We start from the raw sequence: 23558 nt of genomic DNA on the forward strand, positions 1-23558 counted from the left end.
CAGAGAGCCCGATTCGGGGCTCGATCCCAGGACCCTGGGATCATGACCTGAGCCGAAGGCAGAGGCCTTAACCCACTGAGCCACCTAGGCGCCCCAGTAATTAATTTCTTAAAGTCAGCAATAGATACATGAGAATTTTTCTCTTCAACATACTAATTTAATAAAACATAATTTTATTGAAAATATGTATATATTATATTTTAACATATTTTGTTTATTCTTATTAAGTATTGATATACTTTTCTTATCATTGGATAGAAGGACATGTATAAACAGCACTGTGTTTAATTTTATTAGAAAGTGACACTACCATATTTCTTCCTATTATTCCCCTTCATAAGATGCTTTATTTCTTGTACAGTGTGCACCAAGAAGCCACCCAATTTCTTATCTGGTTGTTTTCTGGGATTTTTGTCTTTCCTAGAATGTAGAAAGAGGGCTTCTGTGATAGGACAACTCGTTGAAGAGAACTGCGGGAAATAAAGTTGAGTGGTTTTCTGATTTGCACAGATCTTATGTTCTTTATCCAAGAAACAAAGAAGGAGAGAGAGTTCTTCTCCACGAACTTTTTGGTGTTCTCTATACCTGATAGCATTATCCATGTGCCACTAATTGCCTTTTCAATTCCATAGCTCTTTTCATGGAAATTCCTTCCAGAATCCAGTAACATGTTTACTGTCAATAAACACCATCATATTAGCAGTGAGAACCTTTTATTTGGAAGTTGGGGGAAATTGTATTTGTTTCCTATTGTCTATTTTTCCATATATTTTTAAGCTATTTAATCTATTTATTATACTTTTAACTATTTTATATAATTCTTTTAGACTTATTTTATTTTATATTATATATATATATTGTATATTATTCTTTTAGACTTTTTGAAAAGGGTTATTTTCATCTTCATGTCTTTTGACAGGAAGGTATTTTTTGCTTCCAATATTAAATTTCAAATGTCTCTCTTTATCTTCACTTTATGTTTAAATTGTGGTGGTAGAAACAACATATATTTTAGAGTCAGACAGACTTATGCTGAATTCTAATTCTTCCACTATAAAAAAGGAGAGCACACCACTTCTCTAAATTTAATGGAAAATAGAAGTACAAAAAGGTCTCATCTTCACAATGTCTTATAAATTAAATGTATAAAATACTGACTCAGTAACTGGCACATAAACATTTTCTATAAACATTAGTGTTAATATTCTTTTAATCTTGGTTTTTATGGATAATAATGCTTGTATTATTTTCCAGTACTTCATTTTCTCCCTCTGTAAGTCTGTAATAAGGATTGCTCTTTATCAAGGTGAATGCCAATCACATATTTCTTTCACATAGCTTCTTAAAATAATAGTCAATATAAGCTTTCTATATTTCCTCTTTTCCTGTTTTTGTTAATAATCACTGAATTTGATTTGTTACCTCATCAAAGCTACTCAGGACAAGGTGATATTATAATTGCCAGATACATGGATTAATTTTAAGTATTCACTTTCAAGTTAAGAGCTTACATTAACTTGTCAGAATAATTTGGAAAAAATGATCAACTTCTTAAAAATTTACCAACTTAAACAAGAGTCCCCATAGATTAGCAAAAAGAACATTGCCTTCACTTTTGGCTTTGCCATTTTACTAACAATGTGTCTTCTAACCAACCATTTCCCTTTGCACTCCTTTCATTTCTCCATTTCTAAAATGGAATAAAAAAAATAAAGTCATATACAGCCATAGAGGTCATGGGAATAATGATATAATATATAGTGAACACTTGATTAATAGTGAAAACTTAATAACTGGTAGCACTTAATATTTCATTGGTTAAAATAGTTCTGCATTTGACATAAAAACAGCTAAATAAAGCATTTTGCTGACATAAATGTTTTAATTTTGAATTCATGTTTAATTTGATGTTTCAAGGTAATATGATTGTTCTTGTTAGCTAAAATTAAATTAGGCATGCATGTACATGTGGTGATATCACATATAATTTAAGACATTATAGCAACAAGATATATCTAATAGTTCATGGAATACAATGAGTAAAACATTATTCAGAATTGATTTAAGATTACATAAACTATAACTTTTGTTGCAATGAGCATAGCACATCATATATAGAAATGTATTTTTACCCAAGAAAAATAATATTAAGAGAATGAACTAATTTTATGATCAATAAGGTAGTATAAAATGGAAAATGATCTATTTATTAATTTAATTTCTCATATTTACTTCTTCCTCTTTTGTGAAAAAAAATAGAAAATCATTTTCTACCTATGAATAGCCTTTTTTCCTTTCCTTCCTTCCTTCCTTCCTTCCTACCTTCCTTCCTTCCTTCCTCCCTTCCTTCCCTTCCTTCATTCCTTCCTAATAGGACATAACTGGGAAAACAAACAGAAGGAAATTAATGCAGGGAACCAGTTTTAAAAGACTTGAAGGGTGAAACCAGGCAAAAGCAGAAGAAGCAATCCAGAGAATATTTACTATAGGAAGGAAATACAGCTGGGTGGGAAGGAAGGGGCTGAGATTTCCAGAATAGAATGTAGAACATACTGATTGCTGTGCCATGCACAGTGCTATTATCATGGAAGGAGGTTGATTTAGTGGGAACTGGAGCCAAGGGGGAAAGTCACCCAGCACATGCTGCCCCCATAGAAGGGAACCACATGGCCACTACTAGAACTGTCCAAAAAGGACTGCTGCTAGGATAAGAGCTAGGGTCATCAAAGCAATGCAACAACTTCCATAGTTTCTCCAGAAACAATAGGAAGAGAAAGAAAGGCAGAATGATGCATCCTCTCCCTTCCCCTTTATTTCTTCTCTCTCTCTTGCCTCCTAATATGCAGAACTCATCAGAAAGAAGAATGGCACAGATATTTGGACAGACTATGGAAGAAAGGGTATGGGAATGACAAGCAATCAAGAAATAACTGACCCATTCCAGTTACTTTTTGCTTTCCTTTGGTTTTGTTTGCTTGCTCCCCCTCCCCACCTCCCTCCTTGTAGGGGTTACTTGTAAAATGGTTAGAATGGATGGAGTATTTTGCACAGGTGTTAGACACCCTAAATTAAATCAATTTGAAAAACACTAAACACTAGCTTAGGAAGCTGAAGACATGGACTTCATCCAGTGTGTGACTGAATTATTGAAGGATTATAAGTAGAAAAGTAAGGTTATCCACCATAATCAAATATGTATGAATTGTCACTTTAAGAGGCCTGTGGAGTAAACCTTAAGATCACAGAAGGAGGGGAGCCTGGGTGGCTCAGTGGGTTAAAGCCTCTGCCTTCGGCTCAGGTCATGATCCCAGGGTCCTGGGATCGAGCCCCACATCGGGCTCTGTGCTCTGCAGGGAGCCTGCTTCCTCCTCCCTCTCTCTCTGCCTGCCTATCTGCTTACTTGTGATCTCTGCCTGTCAAATAAATAAATAAAACCTTAAAAAAAAAAGATCACAGAAGGACTTCATGATAAGAGTCTATCAAAAGAGTTTAGGTAAAAGAAGATGGAGATCCAAATTTAAACAGAGTTAATGGGAATAGAGATTAGTATGTGCATCTGAAATCCATTTTATATACTTTATATTATATTTTAAGGTATAATACTCAATTAAAATATTAGAATGTCTAATATTACCCTACGTTTCTATGTGGAAAACACTATACTATTCCAGAGTAATGTCATCTTTTTTTATTTTTTTTTAAGATTTTATTTCTTTATTTGAGAGGAAGAGAAAGAGAGAGAGTGAGTGTGTGTGTGTGAGCATGGGGAGCGGGAGACGCAGAGGGAGAGGGAACGGCAGACTCCCTGCTGAGAAGGAAGCCCCACATGGGGCTTGATCCCAGGACCCTGGGATCATGACCCCAGGTAAAGGCAGACACTGAACAACTCAGCCATCCAGGTGCTCTCAGAGTGATAGCATCTTATAATGTATTATCCCTCTCTCTGGTTCAAAAATTATTAAGAATATATGTATATTAACACTAATAGTTCTAAAATTCACCCTAAATTAAAAAAAATAATAAATGTATTCTGCCAGAATCATTTTAAGAGCCTTTCGTTTGCCAGGCCATCATTCCAGAACCTAGGCACTGTGACGCAGATGACTTCTCCACCATGGTAGTATTTATATTCTAGTGAGAACAGACGGACAATAAACAAGGAAATAGGTTAGGCAGATAGTGCTTTGGATGTCATTGGTGGGTTGTGGACATCACTGGAAAAGACACATGAATCACTATATATTTTTAAATGATCACACTGATAATCTAGTTGAGGGTAACTGGGAGAGAGAGGTTTGCCAGAGGCAATAAGAACTGAGGAGACTAATGAAATAGTCAAGAGATGATGACTTGGATTGTGGCAGAAGCCGAAGAGGTAATGAGGAGCCAATATATATATTGTGCATATGCTGTGGCATTAGAAGCCATAGAGTCCACAGGATTATTAGATGGATGAAATGTGCATGAGATATTAAGGAAGACTTCAGGGCTGTTCAGCCTACCAGGAAGATTAGACTTTACTCAAAAGAGAAGGGGGTGACAACAGATTTTTTAATTGAGATTTAGGTTTGATTGAACATAGCCCTGGGATGCTGATTAGACATCAACATGAGAATATAACATAGTGGTCAGATACATAGGTGTAGAGGTCAGGTAAGAGGCTGTTGAGATATAAAAATGTTGCACCTATTAGAGGATCCAGGCTATAATATTCAGAGCACAATTTCATAGAAACAGTGAAGTCCTATCTCTGTCCACATGTATTTAAAAGTCATATCTCTGTCCACATGTATTTAAAAGTAGGGTCACAATGCATCATGATTATAAAGCTCACTGGACCATCACAAAGAAAATGTGTTTCCAAGAATTTTTTAAAAGGACTCCAAATAAAATGCCTACTTGAACAGCTTTTTTGTTACAATAAAGAGAATTTATTTTTCTTTTATGTTCTTTTCACTCCTATCCACTCTCTTTTTCACTTTCTTTTTCCACTTCTCTTTCTTCTCATTTTGTTATTCCTTCTTATTTTGTTAATACATTAGTTAATTTCACAAGTATTATCCCCAGTGTAACTGTCTAAATATTGTCTATTATTAATAAAACTATGAAATTTAATACATGCCATCTCATATGCTATCCCCAAAGTTATATTTTTGTCACATTTATAAGAATATTCCAAATTCTGCACAAAGTCAGCAAATACTTTAATGTGTAAATTAAGTCCATTCCTTTCTCTGTCCCACAGGAGTAATGAAAATAATTGATTAGACTTCTAACATAATTATCCAGTTTTAAATGTACAGAGAGTTTGGTCTTCACAGAATTTAATTTCTAAATGTTTCTACCAGTAATGAGTTGATAAATATATTTTTGTTTTCTGTTTTATCTGTATCTTTTTAGATCTAATGATGAACATTTTTATTATTTAACTATTTCTCAAATCATTTCTCATCATTTAAATAAGACCATGGTGAATTATTAATATAAATTACGCATTTTTAATGCACTATTTTATCCATGTGTTTATTTAATATTCTACTTACCATTGTCTTCTATTTCAAGAATCTAATAGCTTATAAATTTGATTACTTTACTTTTCTTCTCATCTTACTTCATATAAGAAAGAAAATTTTCTGATTCCCATGATATTCTATAAAGATTACACCCAGATTCCAGAGTAATATGGGTTTCCTCAAGAAATAGGAATATTTGTATTATAATGTAATAATTATTTAAAGAATTCTTTTTTAAGGTAAGCATTATGAATTTGATACCTAGGATATATTAACATTTATGAAATATGATTAAATGCCGATTCTTAAACCTAAGTAGATATTTGCCTCAATTATTATGCTATCATTCTAGCTTTGTCTATGTCACCTAAGTAGAAGCATGAGAAATGGGATGTAAAAAAGCAAGACCTATTTTTCTTTTTATGTTTTTTTTTTCCACTAAAACATAGTCTTGGCATTTGTCTATTCGTATTTATCTTATTTAGATTTTTTCATACTAGAATGCATAGTTATTTCAATGAAATGTATTCCCTTGACTCTAACCCATACTTTACAGATGATGGTATACCACTTTGGATACAGACAATGACTCATATTTCTTTGTTATACTTTACAGTATCTGATGCTTTGGTGGCTGTTAGTAGGGGAACAAGTATCTCGAACTCCCAGAACAATCTTGTGTTCCATGTTTTGCTTATTTTCACAGTGTAGTTGTTAACAGGAGTTCTCAAGAGAGAACCAAATTAGAAACGAAAATTATAGACATATGGCTATCTATTAGCCATATAGAAATAACTAAAAATAATTTTTATTTTTTCCATGTAGGATCAATGATTACCTTAGTTTAGCTTCTCACATGGAAACCTCATTAACTTTAAAGGAATGTGACTCTGGGGCACCTGAGTGGCTGTCAGTTAAGCTTCAGACTCATGATTTTGGCTCAAGTCATGATTTCATGGGTTGTGGGATCGACCCCATGTGAGGTTCCCCACTCAGCAGGGAGTCTGCTTGAGACTCACTCTCTCTGCCTCCCCTTCCCACTTGTGCTTGCTGAGCATGCTCTCTCTAAAATAAATAAGTCTTTAAAGATTATTTATTTATTTATTTGTCAGAGGGAGAGGGAGAGAGAGCACGCACAAGCAGGGACAGTGACAGGCAGAGGGAGAAGCAGTCTCCCTGCCATCAAGAAGCCTGATTCGGGACTCAATCCCAGGACCCTGAGATCATGACCTAAGCTGACAGCAGATGCTTTTGCAAGCAACTGAGCCACCCAGAAGTCCCAAATAAATAAATCTTAAAAAATAAATAAATAAAAGGAATGTGATTCTCAGTCTCTTTCAATTAATGTTAAAAATAAAATACTTCAGGGGCGCCTGGGTGGCTCAGTGGGATAAAGCCTCTGCCTTCAGCTCGGGTCATGATCTTAGGGTCCTGGGATCGAGCCCCGCATCAGACTCTCTGCTCATCAGGGAGCCTGCTTCCCCCCTCCCCTGCCTGCCTCTGCCTACTTGTGATCTCTCTCTCTCTGTCAAATAAATAAATAAAATCTTAATAAAAAAAATAATAAAATAAAATACTTCAATTGTCCCGATGAGTTCCTCTCATAATTATCAAGGAAATGTTAAATGATTGAAATATTCTGGTGTTACTTTTTTGTAATCAATTTTAATATTGTACTATTAACTTATTGATAACAGAAAAAAAAACACATGCTACAGGACACTTTTATGCTTAAAAGAGGTAGACAGGAGACATAGGGGAATATCTAGTGCAATTTCAAGTCATGTTTCCATTTTTATTACAACTAAATTATATATATTTGTTAGTTTATTATAAAAATATCATTAATTTTTATTTTCCATGTTAGTAAATATCATTCAGGAAGGCCCAGGATATTGGGCTGAGTCAGTAGAGCATTCAACTCTTGATCATGGGGTTATAAGTTCAAGGTCCATGTTGAATGTAGAGTTTTTTTTTTTTTTTTTTGAATGTAGAGTTTAATTAAGAGTGCCTAGGATATTGAACATGGAACATCAGGACACATAAAGACATTATTTCTAAAATAAAACAATATTTATACCATTTTCTGATTATATTTGCCAGTGCTTTCTGGATTTAATCATCTTCACTGTTATGAAGTAAAAAATTTTACAATTGTTTTGATACTGTAAAAGAGTGATTAAAAAATACCTTATATACAGTAAAACAGTCCATAACAATATAGACATAATTTTTTAAACATTTGTCTGATTCAAAGTGTTTAGGTCTGAATTATGATTATTTTAAAATAACTGATTAATAGACTGAATGGTTTTGCATTTGACATGAAATTATTATTTGCTAACACAATTAGTTCATAAATTATGTCCAAATACACTAATTAATTAGGTAGAGAAATGACTGCATATATGTTCTATGTCAGTGCAATCTCATATTAATATTTTCTTTATGATGTATTCCAATCAAGACAGATTATAATTTTATTTAGCCTAAAATCATTATAGAAAGTTTTCAAAAGGCTATGTCATTCACCAGTTGTGTGTATATATGTGTGTATATATATATATATATAGAGAGAGAGAGAGAGAGAGATAATCATCTCAAAGACAGTTGTGAAAATATATAAGAAAGTGATATTGACTCTGAAAAACAACCTGAGGGTTTTGAAGGGGCGGGGGGTGGCAGGTTGGGGGAGCCAGGTGGTGGGTATTAAGGAGAGCACATATTGCATGGAGCACTGGGTGTGGTGCAAAAACAATGAATTCTGTTACACTGCAAAGAAAAAAATATATATACTAAAAAAAAAAAAGTGATATTGAACACAATGGGTAAAATTAATGTTTATGTACACTCTACTCTGTTATATTCTCAATTGCTTCTATTTGATACCTTTGAAAACAAAATACTAATTTATTTTTTTTATTTTTTCATTTTTAAAAAATATTTTATTTTTTTATTTGACAAAGAGAGACACAGCGAGAGAGGGAACACATGCAGAGGGAGTGGGAGAGGGAGAAGCAGGCTTCCCGCTGACCAGGGAACCTGATGTGGGGCTCTATCCCTGGACTCTAGGATCATGACCTGAGCCAAAGGCAAACGCTTAACAACTGAACCACCCAGGTGCCCCCAAAATACTAATTTAAAAACAGAAACCATTCTGAAAAAGAGCCCCTAGTTTTCTAAGTTTTAGAATATCTAGTTAAATTGTATAGTATCTTTATCAAAACATCTTTAATCATTACCCATAAAGCTTTATTTAAAACCCCCCAACTACAGGGGCGCCTGGGTGGCTCAGTGGGTTAAAGCCTCTGCCTTTGGCTCAGGTCATGCATGATCCCAGGGTCCTGGGATCGAGCTCCACATCAGGTTCCCTTCCTCTCTCTCTAACTACCTCTGTGCCTACTTGTGATCTCTGTCAAATAAATAAAATCTTTTAAAAAAAAGAAAAAACTCTCCAACTGCAATGCTTTATTTACTTTGTGTACAATTTAATGCTATATCTAAGTGCATAAAACTGGTGAGTAGTATAGAATCTCAGTTTTTTCTATAATCATTTTAGGCTAAATAAAATTTTAAATTTGTCTTCATCATTGGACTATATCAAAAAGAATATAGAACACACATTTCTATATTATATATCCCTGTAGGGACACTGGTTAACTGAGTGGTCATTTCTCTCTTAAGAACAAATGCTTTAGTGTCTGGAAAAAATGGACAAACAAAATACCATACTTCTATTACACCCATATTTTATAGATAAATAACATGTCATATATTTTTTGTGTTTTGCTAAACTGAGAGATAATCAATAATATCTTTCTGGGAAACAGAATGAGCCATTAACTTTGAGTTAAACTCTTATCTATGTGTATTGGATAAGTGAATCAAACAATTGTCAATATGGAAAAATACAAAATATATTTGTAGAGCCTTTTTTAAAATAGTGAATGTAGAGGACTGTAAGAAATACAGTAAAATTCACATGATAAGGTATGTATAATCCCGCCTATTAGAGATCTTTGGAATGTACCACAAAAAAGGTAGCAGGTATGGGGGGAGGATCACTTCACTCAATGTCAAGAATTACATGTTTCTGAAGACACATGTGGTCTCATCCCATCTCTTCCTCTCTTGCTCCTTTTTCTCTCCTTCCTTCTTCCTAATTGGAAAGATTTATCAATGACTGTGGATATAATAAATGTCCTCATCTCTTTCTTGTTCATAGTTCTGCCTTACATTTACCTTAAGCAAACAGCATATAATTGGTCTTCACTAATTTACAGCATATATTTGGTCTTTACTAATTTACTACCCAAAATAAAAGCCCTAAGAATACTAAACTTGGAGGGGGGAAAACCCAACTTAGAAGAGCATAATACAATACACTTGAAGAATTACACTCAGCCACATAATCCAAGTCTATTGTAAGCATCAGTAATTGGGTGCTACAGGAAAAAAAATTCTGACTGGTTATGAAAGAACTTTTTTTTTTTATGAAAGAACTTTCTAATTCTCGCATCTATTATCAGGAGTGAATAGCAATAGTAGCAAATACCTCCTAAATTCCAGATATTGTTCTAAGTGATGTACTTGTATTAACTTATTTAAAACTGACAAAAACTTTAGGGGTAAAACTATATTCATTAACATTTTGTCAGTGAGAAGACAGATGGGGAGAGAAGTAACCTGCCCAATGTCATACAAAAACAAATGGCAACACTGAGGTTTACTCCAGGAAGTCCAGCACCAGAGTTATCATTTAATGTCTTTATGCTAATTAGATGAGGAATGGATAGGTTTATTACAAAGATAATAATGGTAAAAATAGCATTTAGCACAGTGCCTAGCTCAAATTGCTGAGAAGCAATAGAACATGTGTTTTCCAATTGTATACTCTAGAATCCAAGCTTATGGTCATAAATTCAACACTTCTTAAGCCCCAAATTTGGAAATTAACACATTCATTAACAATTGCAGGTGATTATGCAAGGTGGGGACACTGTAAAATAGATTGAAGTATGTGGCAATCATTAACTGCCCACCGTAACTGCACTGTACTTCAAGTGTTTTCAGTGGTTCAACTACACTGTCTTTGGAATTATGGTCATTTATAGCTTTAAAGACAAACAGTTCAATGAACCAAAAAATGAAACAAAATAAAGTAAAATAAAATAAAATCAGAAAGAAAGGACATTATAAAAGTTTGGCAATATTTGCACAAGATAGAGACAAAATTGAAAATGCTGAATTTTGAAGAAAGTTTCTAGTAATTTATTGCCTAGGTCCTAGATAAAATGTTGATCCTGAAGATGAAACTCCAAAGTCACTGGAAAAAATGAGTTTATGTTATACTGTTTTTATTATTTTAATTTCAGATTTTTTTAATTGAAATTCAATTAGCCAAGGCATAGCACATCATTAGTTTTTGATATAATGTTCAATGATACATTAGTTCAGTATAACACCCAGTGCTCATCATATCACATGCCCTCACTCATTACCCCTATCCCCACCTACCTCTTTCCACAGCCCTCAGTTTGTTTCCCAGAGTCCAGAGTTTCTTGTGGTTTGTCTCCCTCTCTGATTTCTTCCCATTCAGTTCCACCCACCCCTATTGCCCTCTGCACTATTCTTTATGTTCCACATATGAGTGAAACCATATGATAATTGAATTTCTCTGACTGACTTACTTCATTGAGCATAACCCCCTCCAGTTCCATCCATGTTGATGCAAATAGTAGGTATTCGTCCTTCTGATAGCTGAGTAATACTCCATTGTATCTATGAACCACATCTTCTTTATCCATTCATCTGCTGAAGGATATCTCAGCTCCTTCCACAGTTTGGCTATTGTGGACATTGCTACTATGAACATTGGGGTAGAGGTGCCCCTTTGTTTCACTACATCTGTATATTTGCAGTAAGTACCCAGTGGTTACAAAGCTGGGTCATAGGGTACACTTTATTTTTAATGTCCTGAGGAACTTCCATACTGTTTTCCAGAGTGGCTATACCAGCTTGCATTCCCACCAATGGTATAAGAGGGTTCCTCTTTCTCTACATCTTTGCCAACATTTGTTGTTCCCTGTCTTGTTAATTTTAGCCATTCCAACTGGTGTAAGAATGAGTTTTATATAAATGGAGTAATTCTAGGTACAGTGAATTGATGACATTCTCAGACTACGTTTTTGAGGGAAGAAAAAGTTTTCTCCCTGGAATAGTGGTTTTATAATATTTGTGCATCTCGGGTTAAGAAAATAAGGGAAAAGAACCTGAAATACTTAAAGCAAGAAAATATTTAATAACAAAAAAGAAAATACTTAATAACAAGAATAATGAATTTAAGGTTGAGGAATGAAGGTTATGGAGAACATTCGCTAGCTTTCAGGAAATCAGACATTTGGAGAAACTGTAGGAAAACCTCAGTGATGAGCTCAATTGTTTATAACATCAAAACAACTGCTTTCAAGAAGAATTCTGGTAAAGCTACAGAAAAATCTCACCTCTAACACCTGCTAAAGCCCATGCACCTACCTGTCAAGACATAATAATAACTTACACTTTTAATTCACATTCCAAATCTTATGGAAGTGGCAAAATCGAATAGAGAACGATGTTGGCAAGAGATGTATTCTGGCTAGCATAATTCCAAGATTTATAAATACTTCGATACAGTGGAAAGAATATAAAAGAGTGGAAATGAATACTAGTCAAGTACCTTTCTAGATATCTTTAATGTATTCATAGTCACATCCATATCTACCCCAATCCCTACTATATCCATATGTATATCAGTATCTATACTCATTTCCGTATCTTGATCTATACCTAGGCACATGTTCCTAACATTGTGAATTTGCCTTTTTCACACAAGATGCCTTTTTCAGGAATTTTATATTTGAGAGAAGTTGCAAGATGATATAATTATTCAAATATTGCCACAGCCATCTTTTCCTTTGATATTACAATTAGTGACATCTTGACATAACCATGAATTATTGTGCTGTGCTTCATGTACCCCAGTATCAATAGGATATGCATGATTTAATCTCACAGAACAGTCATTACTTTAAATATCTATTTGTTCCTGTGGTTTTCCCATTCATTTTGAAATTAAATAGATTAACAGTTCACTTCAGCAAAGAATTCCCTGTATATCACCTGGACCATTTTTCAGAACTGTATAACCAAAGAAAATTGTAAGGTAATTCATATCAAATTTCTGACTGTGAGTAATGAGAAATCACCATGATAATGTTGATGTTATAATATCATTTATCTTAGCCATAGCATGGCACAGAATGCAAATGAAAGGGCAGTGGATTTTGAGTCATAGTGCTATGAAACTAACAGTGGCTTTTCTTAGAGTCCAGAAAATATACCAGGTCATTCCATATGAATTCTCTTATTTAACCATCACAAATTCCTGGGATTTGGGGTAATGTTGCCATTTTTTGTTTTGAAATAAAGCTTATCTCTCTTTCTTTGTCTTTTTCCAATCCCCATGTCTGTTTCCACACAATCTCATTATAAGCGGTGATATCCTAATAGCATTTTAACTTAAAGATATGTTTTTTACATTTATTCTTTGATATAAAAAGTTTAAAATACTGTAATTGACTAATAGGGACATTAAACACACACACACAGGTTTAAAATTTTAGAAATAACATCTCACTGTTAAAACTGATAAACTTATTTATGTAATGAGACAGGTATCACTGTTATCTACCAACCTTGATGTTTTAAGGGTTTCCATTACATTAAGCTGTAAAATGGCCTATTAATTGCCATTTTTTAAAAAATTCTTAAATAAACAGCCTCTTATTTAAAAAGCATACCCACTGGCATTACAAATTACTTCCTTGTAACTTAAATTTCAATTTTACATTAATTACCAAATAATTATTTTAGTATTTTTCATATTAGTCATTGATATAAAGTTATAAGTTTGTTATTTAATTCTCCCTAAAACCAGTTACTCATTACAGTATTAAACATCATCCATGCCCTGAATCTTTGTAAGAGGAAATGCTTAAAGAATGCTTTCATCTAAAAGGGGTCATGAGATGTAACAGGATCACTCATCTGAAGTGCATGGTTTTTAAAACATACAACAGCCTCTGAGAAATGTTTTGCCTAGTAAATAATATAATGCTAAAATATAATTGAGGTATACATGTGATCAGTGGGAAGGGAGAGTAGAGGCTATAAATTGGAAACTATTAATTGTAATACAAAAATAACCCAACACGTATGCCATTCTGTCACATGAGAGAATCTAAAAATGAAATGAAAAAATGGCCATAATCTAACTAGCCCTGGTCCATGACAAATATTCACCAGATGACAGTGAAATGTGAAAAGAAAGGAAATGTTATGAATATTTCATGAAGCTAAGTGTCTTATGAGGTAATGCTTATCCTTTAATCTGAGCTCACATGCATTTATATGCTACATTTATGGTGAAAGAAAATGTTGATTATTGTGATTGCATAAAACAAAGTCACTACTTAAAATTAATACATTTCAACCCTCAGCCAATTTTCCTCAATTTTTAACTTTTATTAAAGAAATGATATCTGAAGTAAATTTACATTGCACGATTCAAGGATTTTCCCCTGATATTTGTTGACCAATATTACTTAGCTTACCCACTAGGGAAATTTCTTTGCTAACTACTACTGATATTTGCTATAAATGCACCAGCAAGTACAGATGGTGGTTCCACACTACCTTCCTGGTGCTTAATTTAATGACTTTAAAACTGTAACACAGTTTTTACCAGTTTCAACTACATAAAGCCATCATATGAGTAAAATTATGTTCTTATCTTTTCCAAATATCTGTTAAGAAACTTATATGGGTATTGTGGAGAAACAAAGATAAATTAAATATGCATCCTGCCCTCATGAAAAAAAAAATCACTTCCCTTATGGGAAAAATCATCATGGGAAAAGAAATAGATTGGAACTAGAAGTTATGGTTTTGTATCTTTGTTTCACTGCCTACCAGCAGTATGAATTTAAACTATTTACTGATCATTTCTGAACTGTTATTTCTTCAGCTATAAGTCAGAGAAAATAGAGTTACACTCTAGTAGTCTTTTCAAAGGAATATTAAATGTCATTCACTATGCAATTTTATCATATATCAATATGAGGAAATATAAGTGATAATTTATTTACCAATCAATATGTGCAAAACACCAAAATTCACAAGTACCCAAATCAGTACAAATTATTCTATGGGAAAAAATCATGCTTATCCATAAAATATTATGGTTTTAGATTACCTAAAAAACATGTTAAGTTTAAGAGCAATACATGTATATTTAAATATTATAATTGGTAATTCATATTAAAATAAAAACCATGCTAGTTTTACATGAAAAATAAGTTTTAAAACTATATAGTTATATCCTGAAACATACTTCAAATAGAAGGGCACAAGATATATGATCATCCGTTAACTTTAGAGGTTAATATTATGGTGAAAACTGTCATTCTAAAGAGGAGCTTCTTTATAGAATATCGGAATTTTTTTAACAATTGAGGTGCCCTTATATTCTTACGATTCTTGAGAACACTGTTACACTGTTTGAAAAAGAAAGTGTTCTGATGCATTCATGTTCTCCTACCACCTATCCTAATTAATTAAATTAACAGCTATTCAGGGCACCTGGGTGGCTCAAGTGGGTTAAAGCCTCTGCCTTCAGCTCAGGTCATGATCCCATTGTCCTGGGATCGAGCCCCGCATAGGGCTCTCTGCTTGGCAGGGAGCCTGTTTCCCCCTCTCTCTCTGCCTGCCTCTGCCTACTTGTGATCTCTGTCCGTCAAATAAATAAAACCTTAAAAAAAAAAATTAACAGCTATTTATTAAGGGCCCTCTTACATGATACGTACTGCATGAAAGCACTGATCATAAACTAGTGAGTTCCAAGGACTTCACAAAGGTTAGTGTCCGAAAGAGAAGAGCGATGCTTAATAGATAATCACACATAAATATTAAAATACCAATGAAGTGTTACAGAGAAAAAACATACCTTAGAAACATTGAGGGTTTAGTTATAAAACACTGCAGTAAAGTGAATATTGCTATAAAGCAAGTCAATCCTTTTTTTTGTTTGTTTCCCAGTGCATATAAAAGCTGCGCATAATAAAGGGGCACCTGGATGGCTCAGTTCTTAAGCGTCTGCCTTTGGCTCAGATCATGATCCCAGGAATCTGGGATTGAGCCCCATACTGGGATCCCTACTCAGCAAAAAGCCTGCTTCTCCCTCTCTCTCTGCTGCCCCCCGCTTGTGTGTTCTCTTTCTCAGCAAAATAAATAAATAAAATATTTTTTAAAACTGTGTTTACACTACACTGTAGTCTATTGAGTGTAACTCATAGTTTATTGAACATATTTGTAAATAAAAAAACTATTATATAATTAATTTATATAAGTATAACGTTTTATGTATATAAAAATATATCCTAGTATATCCTGGTCATAAGTGACATAAGGATACCAAAATGTTGAAAGTTAAAAGATGTTCTAGACTAATTCTAATGAATTAAGTTTTAGATTTATTATTGCCAGATAAGATAAAGTTTAAAATCAAATCATTATTAGACATAGATTAGGGGTGCCTGGGTGGCTTAGCCAGTTAAGCATCTGACTTCTGATTGTGGCTCAGGTCAAGATCTCAGGGTTGTGAGATCGAGCCCAGCATCAAGTTCTGTGCTGGGCATGGAACCAGCTTGAGCAATTCTCTCTTCCTCTCCCACTGCACAGCCCCCGCCAAAAGAAACAAAATATAGTAGCACTTCACAAAGAATAAAATGTTCAATTTGCCAGGAAATATAAGAATTAAACTTGTATGCACCTATTAATGTAGCCCCCAAGTATATTTTAAAATGGACATAACTACAAGGAAAAATATAAAAACCTACAATCCTCTTGTGAGATTTTAGCATATCTCTTTCAGTAACTAGTAGATCAGATTTTAAAAATATAGTCAGCACAGAGAACACTGGAACATGATTAACAAACTTGTTTAAAAGATATACTGAACGCTGTTCCTAGCCAGTGATAAATACCCATCACAGGAGCCAGAATGATCCCAGAATTATGGTTCTCTAAGAACTTGTGAATATATCACATGGCAAAAATAACTTGGCAAATGGAATTGAGACAGATGTTATAATAGAAGATATCTGAATTATCAATTTGAACACAATTTAATTACATGAGCATGTAAAAGTTGAGAACTCTCTCCATCTGGAGGCAGAAGAAGCAGCAGCAGAAGGATGAGGTACAGGGAAAGACCAAAGAGAATTACAGAATGAGAACTTGGACTACTCTTGCTGACTCTGAGGATGAAGGAAGGTCTCAAACTGAGAAATGCAAGCAATCTCTAAAACCTGAGAATGACCTCAAGTCAACAGCCAGCAAGGAAACAGGACCTTACTCTTACAACTGCATGGAATTTAATTCTGACAACAGCCTTATAAATTTGGAAGTGAAAGCAAATCTGCTCCCAAGGTTCTAGAAACAATGCAGCTCAGCTAACATCTTGATTTCAGCTTCATGAGGCTCGAAGCAGAGAACCAGCTGAGCTACGGTCTACCAAGACCCACATAAATATGAGATAATTAATAATGGGTATTAAATTTGTGGTAATTTGGATTAGGAATAGAAAAACAATAGGCTTTTCTTTATAAGAAAACTAGGCACATAAGAAAAAAATTTACAATATTGGACCCATAAAGCAAATGTCAATAATTTCGAAGGATTAAATTCATACAGAAAATGTTATCTAATTGCAATGTAAATGAGAAATACATTGGTAAGAAGACATAGCTAAAGCAACTCATAGGTTTATAAGTTAGGGGATACTCTGACCATGAGCCAAATGGGAAATCCTGTAGCTTACGCAGCAAAAAGAAGAAAATTTAAAGCTTTAAATGTTTATAAATCCTAGAGGAACTGCCAGATAAGTGTGTACAAGTGAACTTTTGCAAGAACTTTTGCAAATTATAAACAACTTGAATGTCCATCAACAGTAGAACATATAAATATAGGGTGGTGTGTGTATTGCAATAGATTCCTATATAGCACGGGTTCTCAAAATGTGATACATGGATGCTTGAAGTCCTAAGACATTTTTAGGGGGTCCACAAGATCAAAACTGTTCCCATAATAATATTGAGACATTATTCACACTGTTTTCACTGTGTTGACATTTGGCCTCATGGTACAGAAGTAATGGTGGGTAAAACTGCTGGTGCATGAAAACGTTGCAATTAGTGACCTCAAACTGTACAAATAGTCATTAGTCATTGTTTTCTTTACCACCACATACTTCAATGTGGAAAAAAAAAATTGTGCTTAAGAACATTCTTGTTGAAGCTATAATTATTTCATTAAATGTCTACTCTATAATACCCCTCTTTTAAATGACCTATGTAACAAATTGAAAGGATGCAAAAAATAAAACAAAAACAAACAAAAACAAAAAAACCTTGTTATGCCTACCAAAACATGATGGTTGTTTCAAGGAAAAACGGTTGCATAACTGAATTGTCAGCTGAACTGGCCACTTTTTCATAGAACAGTCTTTTTTTTTTTTTTTTTTTAAGATTTTATTTATTTATCTGACAGAGAGAGATCACAAGCAGGCAGAGGCAGGCAGGGAGAGAGGAAGCAGGCTCCCTGCTGAGCAGAGAGCCCGATGCGGGACTCGATCCCAGGATCCTGAGATCATGACCTGAGCCGAAGGCAGCGGCTTAACCCACTGAGCCACCCAGGCGCCCCTAGAACAGTCTTTTTACTCAAGTGACCAACATAAACTAAACTTAGTCAAATTGGGTATTTGTTATACATTTTTTCTGACACACACACTCACACACATACACACTCACACACACACACACACACTGAACCTGAACTGTTACTTCAAGGGAAAACAACTGACAGGATTTGTTGTCTATGATGATATCTGAGTTTCCAAGTAAAAAACTAGAATTTTGGAAAACTTCAGTCCATTACTGTAAGTTTTAGAGCTTCCCCAAATTTAAAGATTTTTCCAATGAGATTGGTACCAATAAAAATAAATGTGATTTTATGATACTTCATAATAAAATGTGTCAACATTTGTAATATCTAACCCAGTGAACCAATATATTCCAAATTACTAAGACATGTTAAAAAATGCATGGGTAAAAAGGACCCATTATAAAAACAAGGTGAAACAATGAATTTTAAAGTCACAGAGTATAAAAATTAATTGATATGTTTTGAATTCAACATTGCACTAACCTGTAAAGTTTTTGCGCAATATCAAAGAAGAGTACTCACCAATCTGCAAAATCTGTTAGAATTCTTTTCCCTTTTCCAACTACATATGTGAAGACAGAGTTTCTTCATACCCATCAACCAAAATAACATATTGCAAAATATTGAATAAAAAAGTAGATATGAGAATCCAACTGATTTCTTATTATTATTATATTATTATTATATATTAACTGATTTCTGATTATTACCCTGATATTAAGTAGATTTCCAAAAATAGAATACAATACACTCTTGTCATTTTTGTTTTGGAGAAGGTAATTATTTTGAAATAAAATATGATTTGTCAACATGCAATGTGCTTATCCTGGTTATTTTTTTTATCCTGGTTATTCTTTAAGTCATAAATGCACATATGTAAAAAACTGTTCTCAGTTTTAATTTAAATAGGGTAAATATCAATAAATCTTGCCCTTAAATCCTTTGGGGATTCTTAATAATTTTTAGAGAATAAACACACCTGAGACAAATGAGAATTATTGTTATCTAGCACTGAAATATATGTTAATTTCAATGTAGATTAGTTCTACATGTATTCAATGTTGGGCAAAAATAGCAAGTATATAAAAAGTAGTATAATTCCATTGCATAAAATTACTAATTATTATTCTTATATTAATAATAAAAAATAAATAACATACAAGGCAATTTATAGAAAAATTAAAAATATGTATTTTCATTAGTTTTAGAAAAATTATATCCTGTGCATGTGTTTTTTAAATTTTTATTTCTCTTTTCTACTTTAGAAAATTGTAGATCAATTGTATAATCAAGCTTGTAACTATATGCAATATTATTTACAAAATAGGCAATAAATTATGGTCAAAATATCAGACAAATATTTGTTTTATAAAAATATGCATTATAGGGGTACCTGGGTGGCTCAGTCAGTTAAGCATCTGCCTTTGGCTCAGGTCATGATCCTGGGGTCTTGGGACTAGAGCCCACATTTTGCTCCCTGATCAGTGGGGAGTCTGCTTCTCCTCTGCCCCTCCTCCCACCTATGCTCACTCTCTCTTCTCCCTCAGTTTCTCTCTCTAAAATAAATATATAAAATCTTTAAAGAAATGCAGTGTAACCCAAAAGTAATCTGCAACTGCTAAATTTTATAGAACTTATTGAAAGTTTGGATCTAATAAAACAAAAATGACATCATTTGTAGACTTTTCAGTTTCAAGATTTCATATTTAGATCACATATCTTCCTTTAATACTAAATTTTAATAAATAGTTCCCACTATGTAAATATATCCTAAACTATCAGGAAAATTATTTATTTGACAAAATATCTTCTGAATACTCAGTTGTTAAAGTCAGGAGCAAAAGACACCTAAAAACACATACTCTCACAACTTACTTCCCAAAGTCTAAATTAATCAGTATTTTCATAGAGATGATATATGTAATAGATAGGAAAAAGAGATATATGCATTCATATGTATCAAATAACTGTATATTTAAATATAACTATAGTAATTGTTTTTGATGAGTGATTTTCAATCCACATGTCATAAATTCCTTTATAAATCCTTACACACACATCCACCTATCCACACACATACACACCTACTTATACAAAGCTTGGGGATTTGATAAAAGGACTTTTAATGCTCTTTCAACTCTATTAGGTAAAATCTCTATAACACTAACAATTAATTCCATTTATGTTTTTAGGTTAACAGGATTCCATCTGCCACCGCCAGTGACAAGTACCAAATCCGTGTTCTCACTACGTTTGACCAGTGATTTTGCAGTTAGCGCTCATGGGTTTAAAGTATATTATGAAGGTAAGTGATAGCAGTATAAAAGGACCACCGCCCAGTCTAATATAGTCAAACCAAAATTCTCTAGGATGGAAATGGAAGAAGAATCACCAGGAAGGAAGATACAGTTTATCCTATTATTTCAAATCCTGTCCTGAGAGTCACCTTCTTAATAATCATTAATATATAGTTAAATGCTAGAAATGAGAAGGCTTTAATGTTTCATTGCAGTGTACCTGAAGAAAGGAAAATTTTTGCTTTAAATCTTCTTAGGAGATGAGACCATGACGCCATTATGGGGTTAAACATTAACGAAAGCAAACAAAATCAAAGTGACAGGAAATTAGTTCTGATTCAAGATTCAGGCATCACAGACTCCACCCTATTTTGCCTCTCTGCTAGAAAATAACCCGGTAATCTTTCTTCTCCGGAAGTTAGTCAAGAGGAAAGGTCTATTAAGAGACAAGAGTTTGCATCTTCCATTTTAAACCAGGCTTCCCAGACCTACAGATCCATAATCCCTAAAACACAGAAAGGAAAACTAAGAAGCTCTTGAAACTAAAAGTTTTATCTGGAAGGTGGAACAAACTGATTTGGCATCAAAACCTGACCTGAACTGATTGAAGGCCACTAATGACCTTTATTTATCCCACATAGTGTGGATACTCGTGTTTCATTATGCAAATATTATTTAATAATTTGGTGTACCACAGGCTCTGGTGTTAAAAACGTACAGAATTTGCATGTGTTCTTTTTTTATTTATAAATTCTGATGCTAAAAATACTCTAATCCTGAAGGTTTCAGATGGGAGATCATGGACTTGGAAATTTCTTCTTTATGTGATTTGACTATAAAGTTGCACCTCCTTTAGGGAAGAGCCCCTCTCTACCTATAGGAATAACATAACACATTTCAACTCACCCCCCGCCCCCCCAGCCCGGACCATATTACCAGAATGCATCACACCAGATCTAAAATCATCATAACAGATACACAAATACAGATACAAATACAGTAGCAGGGGTGGTTACTTTCTAAAGCACATAATAATTCAAAATATAATATGTTTAAAGAGCACACTGGAAAGCATATATAAAGTAGAATTGCTTTAGTATAAAGGTTAACAGTTTGCATGTGGGGAAGTTTTAAATCAAACATTTCATCTTAGTGCTTTCTCACTAGAAAAAACTATCCTTTAACAAACAATTGAGTAAAAATATTTTCTCTTTTTTATATCCTAAATAATGACACATCATAGCAGTTTTTAACACTATTTTCTACCCAATACATTTCTGAACTATATTTTGTCTAGCAGGGGAGGCTGCATTCTAAGACTTCTTTTCCTCCACTGTGCTAGTAAAAATCACTATTTTTCTAAGGTGCTTTCACAATAGTTGAGTATTTTTATCTTGGCAACTTAATTCATAGTTCAAAATACTACAAACACAAAGGTTTAATTTTAAGTGTAATTTTGGCAATATTGAAGGAGTTAATAATACAATAATTTTCTATTAAAGGCTCCTTAATAGAAACCCTGTACTCCGTTCATCAAAGTATAAATACATTTTAGGTTAGCTTATTCTTTCCATAACTACCGAGTACACTGAAAACGTAGTAACTTGGAAGATGAGTTAGGATGTTGCCATGTTTTCTGACTTGACTGTCAAGTTTCATGAAATATACTCAAAAATATCTTCAAAGCTCTCCATTCTTTCTACATGTACATTGTATTTCTGTCGTTTCTGTTTCTGTAAAAATGGATTTGTAGATCTTCATGACATTTAAATGTATGTCTGGGAGGTCCTGACTTAAAATATAAGGTATTAAGTGTCCATATAGTATTGAGGGATCAGTATTCATGCTATAGAACATCAAGCATTGATTTGTGATGGTACCTTCTACCATGCATTAGTTTTCTATTTCTACCGTAACAAACACAAATTTAGCATCTTAAAACAAAAATATATTAACTCACGGTTCTGGAATTGAGAAGTCCTGGTGGTCTCTGCTAGTTCCTCTGTTCAGGGTCTTGCAAGGCTGAAATAAAGATGTCAGCTGGTTGTGCTCTCATCAGAAGGCTCTAGGAAGATACTAGTGCCCATAGCTCCTGAAGGACTTTCTCTTCCTTGTACTTGGGTCCTATGTCTGAGAGCCAGCAAGAGGTTCACTGCATTCTTCTCACGCATGAAATCTCTCTGACTTCCCCTTCTGAAGCATTCCTCTACTACCTTCTTCCCCCACACATCTCCGACTTTGAGTAGAGAAATTTCTTGGTTTTAAGGGCCTGTGTGATTAAATTGGACCCACCTGGATAATCAAGTCTAATCTCCCTGTGTAAAATTCCTTACACTTAATTACATTTGCAAGGTTCTTTTTGCCATGTCCCAGCACATATTCACTGACTCCAGAGATATTTGGTTGAGGGGGTGGGGGGAGTAGGGGATGGGTTTCATTTGCCCTACCATACCATAGGACACTATATAACATTTTACAGAGGGAATAGCTGCAAGTGTTTATTTATTTAACAATGGCCAATGATTCCCTCAAGACCAGCTGGTGTATAGTAGTCCCCTCTTAGCCACAGAACATATGTTACAAGCCCTTCAGTGGATGCCGGAAATTGTGCATAGTACCAAACTATGGATACTATATTTTCTCTTATACGTATATATCTATGATAAAGTTTTGTTTCTAAACTAGGCATAGTGGGGCATTTGGGGGGCACCATCAGTTAAGTGTCTAACTCTTGATTTCAGCTCAAGTTATGATCTCGGTTTGTGAGACTGATCCTGACCTCTGCTGAGCTCTGTGCTCAGTGGGGAGTCTGTTGAGGATTCTCCCTCTCCCTCTGCCCCTTTCCCTTCTCTCACACTACAAAAAGTAAATAAATCTTGAAAAAAAAATAAGCTTAGTAAGACATTAACAACAATAGCGAAATAAA

At 33.9% G+C, this 23558-nt stretch overlaps 1 protein-coding gene across 5 annotated transcripts in view; it reads left to right on the plus strand.

Annotated features, from left to right (window-relative positions):
• CSMD3 (CUB and Sushi multiple domains 3) overlaps positions 1 to 23558 on the plus strand; it is a 1255873-nt gene that overhangs the window by 153494 nt on the left and 1078821 nt on the right. For all 5 annotated transcript variants that reach the window (XM_047727675.1, XM_047727671.1, XM_047727673.1 and 2 more), the window contains exon 3: positions 20528 to 20640. In XM_047727675.1, coding sequence (XP_047583631.1) covers positions 20528 to 20640 — 113 coding nt within the window. The remainder of the gene's footprint in view (positions 1 to 20527; positions 20641 to 23558) is intronic.

The sequence above is a fragment of the Lutra lutra genome, chromosome 4, assembly GCF_902655055.1.
Source record: "Lutra lutra chromosome 4, mLutLut1.2, whole genome shotgun sequence".
NCBI classification, from domain to species: Eukaryota; Metazoa; Chordata; class Mammalia; order Carnivora; family Mustelidae; genus Lutra; species Lutra lutra.